Raw genomic sequence first — 14,220 nt, 5'->3', positions numbered from 1 at the left:
ACCCGCATTTCCGATGTTAGTCCTAATTCAGTGCGAACGGTGGAAGCAGACACTCACCCCCTCGCCCCAAGCCCCCGGGCCCGACCAATACTAGGATTGTCACTGCGTATGGAAGCAGAAAGTCGGGGGTGTCCAAAATAAGAGACTAGGATAAACGACTTCCATGCTGGGTTTTGTTTTGTAAAACTTTTTAAATGGAAACGGCGCATTTATTATTATTTTTCTCGGCCTATGTGAGGATATTAGTGTTACTGTCAAATTCCGGCAGAATTTTCGGAAGCTGCATGCAAGGATGTCTGAGCAGATCGTTAGCCTCGTTCTGAGCTGGGGCTCCGGAGACGCGTGGAGGGGGCACGTTTTGTGGACAAGATCGTCAGCTCCGGGGAACCGGGTGGGGTGAGCTTCTTGGGGGAGCGCAAGTCCGAGCTGGGGAGGTGAGAGAGGTTCGTTCCTCCAGGGCGCTAGGCTGACTGACTGGGAGCCCCCAGCTGGTGATTTTCCAGCGCGGACTTGGGGCGCTGGAAGGACCGTGCACAGCACAGCCCAGGGCAGAGAACACTTACACACACACACACACACACACACACACACACACACACACGCACACCCCAAATCCAGAACATGGCAAATTCTGATGGGCAAACGACAGAGCAACTTCAACAAATGAATGGCCCAAGAATTTTAAAAAATGAAATGATATCTGTAAGTGAATTGAGACTTCCCAGATACATCTACTAAAAGTCATATAGATCCGTTTTGGATCTGACTGCCTTAAAGAACAAACATATTTTTGGGAAAATTGAAAAAGAAACTGAACACTGAAAAAATATATATATTTTAAAATGTATTTATTTATTTTTGGCTGCATTGGGTCTTCGTTGCTGTGTGCTGGCATTCTCTAGTTGCAGAGAGCACGGGCTTCTCATTACGGTGACATCTCTTGTTGCTGAGCATGGGCTCTAGGCACGTGGTCTTCAGTAGTTGTGGCACACGGGCTCAGTAGTTATGGCTCATGGGATCTAGAGCGCAGGCTCAGTAGTTGTGGTGCATGGGCTTAGTTGCTCTGCCACATGTGGGATCTTTCCAGACCAGGGATAGAACCCGTGTCCCCTGCATTAGCAGGCAAATTCTTAACCACTGCACCACCAGGAAAGTCCTGAAAATATATCTTTGACAACTCAAAATTTTGTCTGAGAGTTATTAGGATTATGAAAGAGTTCCTTACGTTTTGGAAGTACATTCTGAGGAGATTAGGCATTGAATGACAAGATGTTGGGATTATAAGTAACACAACCCAGTTATATGCGTGAGGACAGGTGAAACAAGAATGGCCATGAGTCGATCAATAATGATGGGGTTGAGGCTTCCCTGGTGGTGAAGCGGTTAAGAATCCACCTGACAATTCAGGGGACATGGGTTTGAGCCCTTGTCTGGGAAGATCCCACATGCCACGGAGCAAAAAAGTCCCTGCATCACAACTACTGTGCCTACGCTCTAGAGCCTGTGAGCCACAACTACTGAAGCCCACGTGCCACAACTACTGAAGCCCAAGCACTTAGAGTCTGTGCTCCGCAATAAGAGAAGCCACTGCAATGAGAAGCCTGCACACTGCAACAAAGAGTAGCCCCCACTCACCACAACTAGAGAAAGCCTGCGTGCAGCAACAAAGACCCAATGCAGCCAAAAATAAATAAATAAAACCAATTATTTACTTAATTAATTTTAAAAAAAGAGTTGTCATTTCCAAATTATTTTACTATGTTTTACTCATATATATTCCTGAGGTTATTTGTGACCACTCCATCAGCATGGTGGAAATACATTATAATATTGTTCTACTGCACACTCTTCCCAAATCCATGTTTAGTGCCATCCTTTTGGCAACTTGAAATTGGCCAGGATGGGTATAGATACACCAGAAAAACTGACAAAAACTCTACAAAATGGGCCTTGTTTATTTGAATGGCTAGACTTACGAAAGTGGTGGAGAATATGTTAGGAAGGTAGACAATGCTTGAAAGTATATAGACTCTGGGAGTGTTACACTCCCAGAATAGCAACAAACAATTGAGAAAATATTCTGATAGTATTCAAAAATAATACTTCCTTTTAGTAAAGATGACACATCACTGCTGAGGAATGAGTGAAGTTCCAACACCTGTCTTTGTTAGACATATGTCTTTTATTTATTAATGGAAAAGGAAACATCAGCCAACATCCATTTCAAAATAAGCAACTGCTAGTAACAGTCATTAAAGAAGATATACAAGTGGCAAATAAACAGGAAAAAAATGCTGGACATCATGAACATCAGAGAACTGCAATTAAAATCACAGTGAGATGCTATTACACCCCTGTTAAAACAGCTAAAATTAAACAGACTGACAATATCGAGTATTGGCAGGATGTGGAGGAATAGGACCTCTCATATACTGTTGGTGGGAACACAGAAGTGTCCAACCAGTTTAGATCACAATTTGGCCGTTTGTTAAATATTGAAACATTCACATACTCTGAAGTAGTGGCACAAGAGAATTAAAACACATATTCATATAAAGAACTGTATGCCTATGTTCATTGCAGCTTTATTTCTAACAACACCAAACTGGAAACAACCCAACTGCCCATTAGCAGATGGATGGATAAACACATAGTAGCATATCCATAGACAAGAATACTACTCAACAGTAAAAAAATGAACTATTCATACAAGCAACATTGATGAATTTCAAAATAATTAGGCAGTATGAAAAATATCAAAAAAAAAGAGCAAACACTTTTATGCTTCAATTCAACTAAAATTCTAGACAATGCAAACTAATTTATTGTTGAAGGCAGTAAATCACTGGACTCCTGTAGGCTTGGGAAGGGCAACAAGAGATTGTAAAGGGGCATGAGGTAAATCATGGTTATGTTCATTATCGTGATTCTGATGGTTTTATGGGTTTATACATATGGCAAAAATTTTCAAACTATACACCTTAAATATGTATAGGTTACTGCATGTCAATTATGCCTCAATAAAGTTTCTAAAACAAATGGTTCAAAATAAAAAAAATCTGGACCTCCCCTTCTTTCTGGAAACCATAAAGTTTAACAACTCAATATTGACTCCACTCTATTTTTTCCCTTTCCTCAGGAAGGGCAGCCCTGAATCAGTGCTGGAAATATGGGCAAGCAATGGAGGCCGCTGCAGTCTGGGACAACAGGACCACTGGCTAGACCACAAAAGACACATCCCTGGACAACAGGATCTCCATTCTCTGTTCTCATTTCCCTGCCTTTACAGCAATGGACTTGAGTTGACCAGTCCAGAAAGACAATGAGAATTCACAAAACCTTTAGATTGTTTGCTGACAATGAATTCAGCTATAGGAGGTACACAGCCTTTGGAGGGTCTGTGATTCCTCACAGCCACAGTCTCTGGAAGATTTATGGATGCACATTAGAAGAGGCACACTCCATTTAATTTGCTGCATGCTCTTCCACTGACTATTAATCCCACCCAGGATTTTACTACCAAGTATGGTTGAAACCCAGCTCCTGTAGTGTGAGGAGGGATACCAGTCCACAGAATTATGAACATCAGGACACTTGGTTCCTTTGTAGAACCCGGTGAAAAGCTTCCCCTCAACAGTACTGGGCATTATAGGACACCCTCTGGGAATATGAGACAAAGTCATGGCAGTCCCAAAGGCCCTGGAGCTTGCCAAAATCAGTGACCCCTCCTCAAGGTAACCTGTGGTCATACAATATGTAGACTGCCAGGTCCCAAATTAGGACCACAAAGCATTATTTTAGTTCCTAGGAGGTCTTGGGGAGCAATGCAAATTAGGCTAAAACTGGAACGAAAACTATTCTCCTGTCATTATACTGTCCCTGCTGAGGCACAAGAGGCTGAGGACCCATCCCTTCATACAAACAGGCCAATTCTGTTTTCCACCCACCCCCCACAGTGAATACAACCCCCAAGATTAAAGGTAGATTAAACAATAAGACCTTTATTGCTGCACAAACCAGAGCAATGGTGGGGGGAGGGGGCAAGGCAATTACCAGTTGGTGACTTTGAGGCAGGAATATCAACCACAAATGTCATGTGAAACCAACAATTTTGATGAAGGGTCAGACTCATACTTAATCAACTGGAAATAGGAAAATGTAAGGGCACAGACTACTCAAGATTTCCTCCAGGGAAAAGGAGAGAGCACAGACATCTGCCTTGTGTGTTAGCACATCAGGGTGACCAATGAAATACTGTGCAAGGCAGGAGAGGTGAGGTGGGTTCTACCAGAGAAAATGTCAGAGATGTAACTCTGACAAGGGCCCTGGGGAGTTTAGAACATGGACTGTAGCTCCTGTAAGCTTCACAGGTCCCTGGAACTCATTGGGAATATCACCCCTCTGGAAAGTGGGAGGTATGAGGTTCAATTTCAAGGCAGACGGCTCCCTCACAGAAGCTGTCTAGTGCTATTATAATGAATGAGGAGACAGCAATTCCTTGAGGTCTAAGGCCTTTCTCAGAGTGTGGACTTCCTGGTACTAAACAATGTTAGCTGTTTGGAGTAAAGTATTTCCCATACTTCCTGTGTTCATGGGGCCTCTCCCTGGTGTGAAATTTTCGGTGGAGATTGAGGCTGGAGCGCTGGCTAAAGGATTTCCAACATTCGCCATATTCATAAGGCCTTTCTCCAGTGTGAACTACCTGGTGTTGAATAAGGACAGACTTTTGCCTGAAGGATTTTCCACACTGCCCACACTCATAAGGCCTTGCCCCAGTGTGAATACTGTAGTGCTGAATAAGGCTGGTGCTTCTACTAAAGGATTTCCCACACTCGCCACATTTATAAGCCCTTTCTCCAGTGTGAATTCTCTGGTGTTTAGTGAAGATGGCTCTTCTGCTAAAGGACTTCCCACACTGCCCACACTCAAAGGGTCTTGTTCTACTATGAATTCGCTGGTGTTCAACGAGGCTGTAGCTTTGTCTGAAAGACTTCCCACATTCACCACACTCATAAGGCCTTTCTCCAGTGTGACTTCTGTTGTGCCGATCGAGTTTGGATTTGGATCCAAAGGCTTTCCCACATGCCCCACACTCATAAGGCCTTTCACTAGTGTGAACTCTCTGGTGTCTAATGAGAGTGGCTCTTTGGCTAAAGGATTTCCCACACTGGACACACACAAAAGGCCTTGCTGTGGTGTGAATTCTCCGGTGTTGAACAAGCGTGAAGCTTTGTCTAAAGAATTTCCCACATTCACTGCACTCATAAGGCTTTTCTCCAGTGTGGGTTCTCTGGTGCCGAACAAGATTGGATTTGCACCCAAAGGCTTTTCCACATTCCTCACACCCATAAGGCCTTTCTCCACTGTGAATTCTGTAGTGTTCAATAAGATTGGAGCACTGACTAAAGGATTTTCCACACTAGCCACATTTATAAGGCCTTTCTCCAGTGTGAACTCTCTGGTGTATAATGAGGGTGGCTCTTTGCCTAAACGATTTTCCACATTCACTGCACTCGTAAGGCCTTTCTCCAGTGTGGACTCTCTGGAGCTGAACAAGTGAGTACTTACAGCGCAAGGCTTTCCCATATTTGCTAGACTCATAAACCCTTTTCCTAGTAGAGACACTTGGGTGGTAAACAAGACTCTGTTTGTAGCTGGAAGCTTTCCCACATTCACACAACTTGTAATGACTTTTCCTACCATGAAAGGCCTCCCCACACTTGGTGATTTTGTTGAGTTTCTCACAAGTGGGAGTGATCTGGTGCTGGAGAAGACCCAAAGTAGCTGGGAAGTCCTTTCCAACCTTCCTACAGGTGAAGGGATGCCCTGACACATGGAATATGCAACTCTTTACAAATGATGCCCTATCCATGTCACTTTTATTTGCACTGAAATGCTTCTGAAGCTGTCGTAGGTTTGCACATGCCCCAGTCAAGTATGGTTTCTGCCCAGGTAGGTAAGCCAAGTGCAAAATGTCTTTCAGGATTGGGACACATTTCTCACCGGGGTGAGCCTTCTGGCTGATTAGACCTACCTTTGGAGTCCTGACCTGTGACAAAACTTCTAGGGAAACATTTTGCCCAGAACGTGTCTCTTTCTTCTCTGTTCCATGCAAACAAACTGAAAAAAGAGAAATATTTGTGAATCATGCTGATTATGATGGGAGAGTATTAATCATGTTCTTTTATAAGCTTTCTGTATAATATGATGTTTTGACATCTTAAAAAACCTTCATGGGCTTCACTAGTGGCGCAGTGGTTGAGAGTCTGCCTGCCGATGCGGGGGACACGGGTTCGTGCCCCAGTCCGGGAAGATCCCCCATGCCACAGAGCGGCTGGGCCCGTGAGCCATGGCCGCTGAGCCTGCACATCTAGAGCCGGTGCTCTGCAATGGGAGAGGCCACGACAGTAAGAGGCCCGCGTACCGCCAAAAAAAACCCCCCAAAAAACAAAAAACCTTCACGGCCAGGGAAACAGTGGACTTGAACACTATAAACCAAATGTATCTAACAGACATATATAGAACATTTCATCAAATACAGAACACACACTACTCAAGAGTGCAGGGAAAATTCTCCAGGATAGATCATATGGTAGGCTACAAAACAAGTCTTAACCAATTTAAGAAAACTGAAATCATATCAAATATCTTTTCTGACCAAAATAAGATAAACATAGAAAATAATGACAGGAGGAGAATGGGAAGATTCACAAATATGTGGAAATTAAATAACACACTCTTGAACAACCAATGAATTAAAGATGAAATCAAAAGGGAAATCAAAAAATATATTGAGACAAATGAAAATGGAAACACAAAATACCAAAACTTACGGGACCCAGCAAAAGCAGTTCTAAAAGGGGAAGGTTTTATAGCAGATACATAGCTACACTAAGAAAAAAAGAAAGATTGTAAACACACTATCTTCACACTTCAAAGACTAGAAAAAGAACAAACTAAGCACAATGTTATCAGAAGGAGGGAAACAGTAAAGATAAAAGTGGAAATAAACAAAATAGAGACTAGAAAAACAATAGAAAAGATCAAAACTAAGATTTTTTGAAAAAGATAAAATTGACAAACCTCTTAGACTAAGAAAAAAAAGAGAGGACTCAAATAAATAAAATTATAAATGAAAGAGGAAACATTACCATTGATCCCACAGAAATACGAGGATCATAAGACACTACTATGAATAATTATACACCAACAAATTGGATAACCTAGAAGAAATGGATACATTCCTAGAAATATACAACCTACCAAGATTTAATTTTGAAGAAATAGAAAATCAGAGAAGACCAATAATGAGTAAGGATATTGGATCAGTAATAATAAACCTCCCCCAAAAGAAAATTCCAGTGTTTGATGGTTTCACTGGTAAATTCTATGAAACATTTAATATTAATCCTCAAAAAAACTGAAGAGGAGGGAACACAACAAAACTCATTTTACAAAGCCAGTATCACCCTTACACCAAAGTCAGATAAGAACACTACAACACAAGAAAATCAAAGGCCAATATCCCTGATGAACATAGATGCAAAAATCCTCAGCAAAATACAGTAAACCAAATTCAACAGCACATTAAAAGTATCATACAGGGCTTTCCTGGTGATGCAGTGGTTAAGAATCTGCCTGCCAATGCAAGGGACATGGGTTAGAGCCCTGGCCCGGGAAGATCCCACATGCCACAAAGCAACTAAGCCCGTGTGTCACAACTACTGAGCCTGAGCTGTAGAGACCACAAGCCACAACTACTGAGCCCATGTGCCACAACTACTGAAGCCTGCGTGCCTAGAGCCCGTGCTCCACAACAAGAGAAACCACAACAATGAGAAGCCCATGCACTACAACGAAGAGTAGCCCCTGCTCACCGCAACTAGAGAAAGCCAATGCAAAGCAACAAAGACCCTACACAGCCAAAAATAAATAAATAAATAAATAAATTTTTTTAAAAAAAGTATCATACAGCATGTTCAACTGGGATTTACCTTTGGGATGCAAAGACATTTCAGCAAACACAATAAATGTGATATACCACATTAATAGAAAGAAGGATAAAAATCAGATAGCTGCTGAGCCTGCGCGTCTGGAGCCTGTGCTCCGCAATGGGAGAGGCCACAACAGTGAGAGGCCCGTGTACCGCAAAAAAAAAAAAGAGAAAAAAAAAGAAACTAAGAACCAATTCCTTTTATGATGATAAAAAGACAAAACAAAAAACACCCTTAGGAAGAGATTTAAACATGGAGGTGAAAGGATCTTTACACTGAAAACTATAAAACATTGATAAAAAATATTAAAGACAGAACTAAATGGCAAGAGGTCTTCTGTTCATGGATTGGAAAAATTAATATTCTTAAATATGCTACCCAAAGCTATCTACAGACTCAATGCCACCCTTTTCAAAATGCCAATGGCATTTTTCACTGAAGTAGAAAAAAAAATCCTAAAATTCATATGGAACCACAAAAGACCCTGAATAGCCAAGGCATTCTTAAGCAAGAAGAACAAACCTAGAGACATCACACTTCTTTTTCTTTTTTTTTTGCTGTACACGGGTCTCTCACTGTTGTGGCGTACAGGCTCCGGACGCACAGGCTCAGCAGCCATGGCTCACGGGCCCAGCCGCTCCGTGGCATGTGAGATCTTCCCGGGCCGGGGCATGAACCCATGTCCCCTGCATCGGCAGGCGGACTCTCAACAACTGCGCCACAAGGGAAGCCCCGTCACACTTCTTGATTTCAAATTATATATATTACAAAGCTACAGTAATCAAAATAGTATAGTACTGGCATAAAAACAGACACATAGAACAATGGAACAGAATAGAGAGCACAGAAATAACCCTCTGCATATATGGTCAACTAATGTTTGCGAAGGGGGCCAAGAATACAAACTAGAAAAGGGTAGCCTGTTCAATAAGTGGTGCTGGGAAAACTGGATATCTACATGCAAAAGAATGAAATTGGACCCTTACCTTACACCATACACAAAAACAACTCAAAATGGATTAAAAACTTACATGTAAAAAAACCCCAAAAAACTTACATGTAAACTCAATATCAAAGAAAACAAACAAACAGCCCAATTAAAAAATGAGCAGAGGATGTGAATGGACTTTTTTCCAAACAAGACATACAGATGGCCAACAGACACATGAAACAATGTTCAACATCACTAACCATCAAGGAAATGCAAATCAAACCACATGAGGTATCACCTCACACCTCTCAGAATGGCTGTTACCAAGACAACAAATAACAAGTGCTGGTGAGGCTGTGGAGAAAAGGGAACGCTTATGCACTATTGGTGGGAATGTAAATTGTTTCAGCCACTATGGAAAACAATATGGGGACTCCTCAAAAAATTAAAAATAGAACTACCATACAATCCAGCAATTCCACTTCTGGGTACTTATCTGAACAAAACAAAAACACTAATTTGAAAAGATATATGCACCCCTCTGTTCATTGCAGCATTATTTACAATAGTTAAGATATGGAAGCAACCTAAGTGTTCTTACCACACATACACACACACACACACACACACACACACACACCAATTAATAATGATGATAATAATAATAAAGGGGTGGGAGACAGTGGATATGTATGTTTATGGTCTTGATGGTGGTGATGGTTTCAAGGATGTATACTTATTCCCAAACTTATTGAGTTGTATCCAGGAAATGTGTACACCTTTTTAAATGTCAATCATTCCTTAGTACAATGGTTTAAGTATAATGGTTTAAATATAAATAAATAACTTTTAACATTTACTAAAAGGGACCAATGGTCAAACTTCGTAAACGTAATTATTAGTGGGGCTCAAATTATATGTGAGGATTCCACTACTTTTTTGGCCACACAGCATGCAGGATCTTAATTCCCCGACCAGGGATCAAACCCACACCCCCTGCAGTGGAAGGACAGAGTCTTAACCACAGGACAGTCAGGGAAGTCCCAGGATTACACTATTTTTACACACCATAACTGTATACTCTTAGGAATGTAACTAAATACAAAACAGAGAAAAATAGGTATGTCTCACTTGAACTGTAGCCTTTCTTAAATTTTCCAATGTCATAGCACCCAAAACTATCCCATATTGGGCACAGCTGCTCTAACATGCTGAATAATAATTTTAAATTAACATAAGTCTTTGACACAAATTGGCTTAATAAAATGGTACCTCACAGGCCACCCAGTTAAAATAGGTAATATAGCCCAATGTATGTTAAAACAGGGCCTTCAAGGATTAAAACTTACTATAGAAAATCTAATAAATGAAGGGGTGATTATCCCCACTGTTTTTCCATTCTAAAGCCCAATTATGTCTGTCCTTAAATCTGGAAAAATTAAAGGTGCCTCATGGTGGATTACTATAATATTGTGGTCCCATCCATCAGGACCCCATATCTAACATCAGTAAAAATTATATATCATATATACATATTGTTAAATACTAATTATAAATATTATTAAAATTACCGACTCAATCAGAACTCGGGACATCAGGTGTCATGGATCTGGACACATTCATTCTGCCAGAGTGAGGGCAAACAAGGTGAGATGCTTTGTTTTAGGCTGACTGCAAGACTCCTAAATCCGAGATCCTTCCCTGCAAGCTTGGTGCAACAGGATTTAGAACTATTTGGGGCGGGCAGTGCACACAGCTCAGCACTGGTACCCACAACACATATGCCAAGAAAGTGGGTAAGTTAGCAGAGCCCATGGTCTGTCTGTGGAAAGGGCAGAGCTGCCTCTGGGGGACAGAAGGTAAGATAGAGACCAGGACCCTTGGGTGAGGGCCTTACCCATTGAGGCTGTAAGTAAAAAGTTCTCCAGCATCACCTTGTGGTACAGGCGTCTATGAGCCTCATCAAGGAGCCCCCACTCCTCCTGCGAGAAGTAAATGGCCACGTCCTCAAAGGTCACACAGCCCTGCCAGGATGAGGACACATAATTCCATGATCAACTTCTCTTCTAGGACCCAAGTTCCTTCACCCAGACATCCATCCCCTGCTCATCCTCCTTCCAGTGTTCCCACCTTAGAGAAAATATCAGGCCCTGGAGCCTCAGATACCTGCTCTCTTCTCATGGTATCAAGATCACTGTGTCTGCCCACACCAACAACAAGCACGTGGGCAGGGAGACGCCATCTAAACTCTGAGCCTGGCATTAGGGCATATGTCCTCTTGTCAGGTAATTCCCCTGGAGTCCCAAATTGTGCCTCCCAGAGACAACCAAATGTGGGCTTGGGGTTTCTTCAGGGTCTCTAGGTCCATGGACTGGAAAAATCCCAGGACACAATCCCAGAGACAAAGGGTGGGTCAGGACCATTGAAGGCCTGGAATATCCTCCACTCACCTTTGTACAGTCCATAAGCACTTCTGTAGTCATGGGAGTCTGTAGGAAGAGGGAGGTCATTAGAGGGATGTAATCATGGCAGGCTCAGTAGGCTCAGGTCTCCCTGTACCCCTGTCCAGCCCTGGAGCAAGGTGACCTGGGATGACTGCATTATCTCTGAGTCTCTGTTCTTCGTGCTCTTACAACTGTATGATCTTGGATAAAAACCCAACCGCCCTGTGGCTCAGTGTTTTCATCCCCTTTCCAGTCTGTTCTTACTCTGAGCAACTTCTGGAAAATTTGAAAAGCCTAACTCACACCATGTGCCTCTTCTATTCACAACCCTCCATACCGTCCTGAGATTAAAACTCCTCAACTTGCCATCCCAAGTGGGAATGATTCTGGCTCAATCGCCCCTCCACAACTTTACATAAACCGGTCCCTCTGCCTGTAACACTCTCCCAACATCTCATCACACTGTTTTTTAGATATGGGGACTCCACCCATGAGATACTCACTCTTCTGGACACAGGGATCTATACTGCATAGACATGAGCAGGCGCCCCGCACTTGGGTCTTTAGTGTCTGGTGGGGTGAGGGCGGTCAGGGCCAGTAGGACGAGCGTTTACCTGAGGCGGGTCCCTCGGCGCGGCCGCCGCCATCGGAGTCTGGGAGGAGCGGGGTCTTAGGTGGTGGGCGACAGAGACGGAACTCGTGTACAATCGTCATCTACCGCCGCGGCTCTGCAGACTCGCCGCTGTGCAGTGGGGACAACCTCTCCTCTAAAGCCTCCTCGCTCTGGTCACCCCGATCCTGACTCCGCTCTCCTAAAGTACCCGTATCGCTGTTGGACACTGGAGCAGCCATAGTGACTGCCACAACAGCGGCGCCAGAAGTCCCACCCACATCCTCTGGTCCGAACGAGAAAACGCCCTGCTTTCGGGCGTTCATTGGCTGCTAGTCTTGGCCCTCGGCCTCCGGCATTGTGGGTAGCGTAGTTCCCATGGCCCCACCAGCCACAGAGGAGGGAGCCCACACCGAGATCGCGGAGTCCCGGAGGCCGTGTTAGGGCTCTATGGCCCGGGCGGCGGTCTACCCTGTGGGCCTGTACGGAGGTTGCCCGGAAAGTGATCGGATGAGGGGTCGGCGACGCTTCGACCCCACATGGGAACCCCTACGCTGACCCGGGTTGTCGCGGGCTACATGGGAGGTCTCCCCCGGCGCGGGGGTTGGGGGAAGACACAGTCAGCACCCTTTGCGAAAAGTCCTGAGTTCCCTCCCTTGTGTGAGAGCCGCTCCCACCCCTCTCCGATCCCTGACCGCAAAACGGGCTTGTGATCTGACCAGATCAGGGTTGGCAGGTTTGGCTGCGCCTCCTGGGGTGTCGCCTGGAAATGTCGGGAGTTGACTTTGTAGGCGAAAATTTGAGACTCTGCCTCGAGGGCGTCAGGCGGGGACTCAGCTTCCGGAGAGCAGCGCGGACTTGTAGCTGGCGACCGGGGTGTGCGCTTGACCTCTGTAGGGGGAGGGGTGAGGACCTTCATCCTGGGACCAGCAGTAGAGACCTCGTGCCTGAATCCCAGAGGGGCCGGGGGAGACCGTCTGCGGGCTCCAGGTTGACCCTTCCCAGGAGGACTCTGGTGAACCCGGGAACCTCCGCGGGGTCTGGAGGTCTGAGCGTCCCTGCAGCTCCCTGCTCTCCCCCGGGGAAAGGCCCCAGGGCAACTCGTAGCCTGCATCTCTCCTGGACCGGCCGGCGCCCCCTGGCGGCTGCGTGTGAAAGTTGGGATTCGGCCCTTAGGTGAAAAGGGGGGACCGCAGACTCTGCGGCCAGGAATGGAGACTCAACCCCAAGGGGAGTGCCATTAAAGACGTCCACGGAGGTGCCCACTCTCCCTGGATGTCTCCTCCGGCTCCCGCGCCCCCCTCCTCTCTGCCTGAGTCACTGTGAGCCCGCAACCAGCGGGCACTGTAGGGTCCGGAGTTGCAGCCTGTCCCTCCTGCCACACCCACTGTGCCTAGGTCTCATTGTCCTCTCCAAGATGCGACCTCAGATCACACATGGCTTCGCTGCCTTGAAGTGCATCTGTTCCTGGAGGAAAAGAACTAACGGCGTTCCCTTGGAACACGGGAGAAGGGAGAGATTGTCACAGAACCACACACCCCCCCCCCCAGCGTGGAGCACAGGGAGGACCCTAGACCAGCCTGCGCTTGGGCCAGGGTCCTTCTGAGGGAGGCCCTGCTGCGGATGGGGTAGGCTGGCAGTGGTTTCCCCACCGCCCACACCTGCACGTCTTCCCAGAGTCGGAGTGTCTGGAAAAGCGACACAATTCAATGCGCGATTCTGCTGAAGCATAACTCATCCCGTTATTAAAAGAGAGGGTTGTAAATTACTTGAAGAGAATTCCTAGACTAGGAAACCCCTATGGGGAGGTAGGACACCGTCAAAGCCTAAATGCAGGCAGCTAAGGGATCGTTGCTGCTCTCATTCCCTCCTTGCCCCTCCACCAGCTGCTGCAATGCTGCCTGACCAGGGTAGGAGCATATATATTAGGGCACCCTGTTACTCCTAGGTGAAGCCTTTCTGGGGTCTCCACTGACCACCTAAGTTGTTCAGGGAGGTATCCCCACTCTGGTCGGTCAGGATTCTAATATCACCAGCGCTGTGCAGCCTGTGCAATCTCCGGCCGGTTCTCAGCCCTAGCCGCAGTTCTTTGTGCATCCCTGTGAAGTCTCACGCTGAACAGGCACAGTTTAGCTTTCTTCCAGACACCTTGGTGACCCATGCAGATTTCTCAGGCATCTTCATTGCTCACATACCATTTTCGGTCAGGTCCACACAGGAATTCAATCCTCCTCCTCTGCC

General features: G+C 45.3%; 2 protein-coding genes across 8 annotated transcripts; both read right to left on the bottom strand.

The window, feature by feature from the left end:
* Nucleotides 1-2,600: 2,600 nt before the first annotated feature.
* On the bottom strand, nucleotides 2,601-6,028 carry LOC132510136 (zinc finger protein 416-like; the record flags this gene model as incomplete). Its single annotated transcript, XM_060131927.1, is given in 1 exon segment — nucleotides 2,601-6,028. A coding segment is annotated over 1 exon segment (1,479 nt), but the record flags the coding sequence as incomplete, so codon positions are not given.
* On the bottom strand, nucleotides 2,601-12,953 carry LOC132509374 (zinc finger protein interacting with ribonucleoprotein K-like). 7 transcript variants are annotated; one of them, XM_060130343.1, is made up of 6 exons: nucleotides 12,699-12,945; nucleotides 11,984-12,181; nucleotides 11,376-11,414; nucleotides 10,823-10,949; nucleotides 6,035-6,120; nucleotides 2,601-2,853 (listed from the first exon to the last, which is right to left on the bottom strand). In XM_060130343.1, exons 2-6 carry the CDS (start codon nucleotides 12,014-12,016, stop codon nucleotides 2,818-2,820), a joined length of 321 nt encoding a protein of 106 aa, XP_059986326.1. In that variant the 5' UTR covers nucleotides 12,017-12,181; nucleotides 12,699-12,945; the 3' UTR covers nucleotides 2,601-2,817. The 7 variants fall into 7 exon arrangements, with proteins under 7 accessions (XP_059986326.1, XP_059986330.1, XP_059986328.1 ...); XM_060130347.1 differs by lacking the exon at nucleotides 10,823-10,949 and having other exon boundaries at nucleotides 12,699-12,953; XM_060130345.1 differs by lacking the exon at nucleotides 12,699-12,945 and having other exon boundaries at nucleotides 11,873-12,237.
* Nucleotides 12,954-14,220: the final 1,267 nt, after the last annotated feature.

This window comes from Lagenorhynchus albirostris, chromosome 19 (genome assembly GCF_949774975.1).
Source record: "Lagenorhynchus albirostris chromosome 19, mLagAlb1.1, whole genome shotgun sequence".
NCBI classification, from domain to species: domain Eukaryota; kingdom Metazoa; phylum Chordata; class Mammalia; order Artiodactyla; family Delphinidae; genus Lagenorhynchus; species Lagenorhynchus albirostris.
Note: the sequence above shows the minus strand (reverse complement) of the source record. Positions and strands in the feature narration are given on the sequence as shown.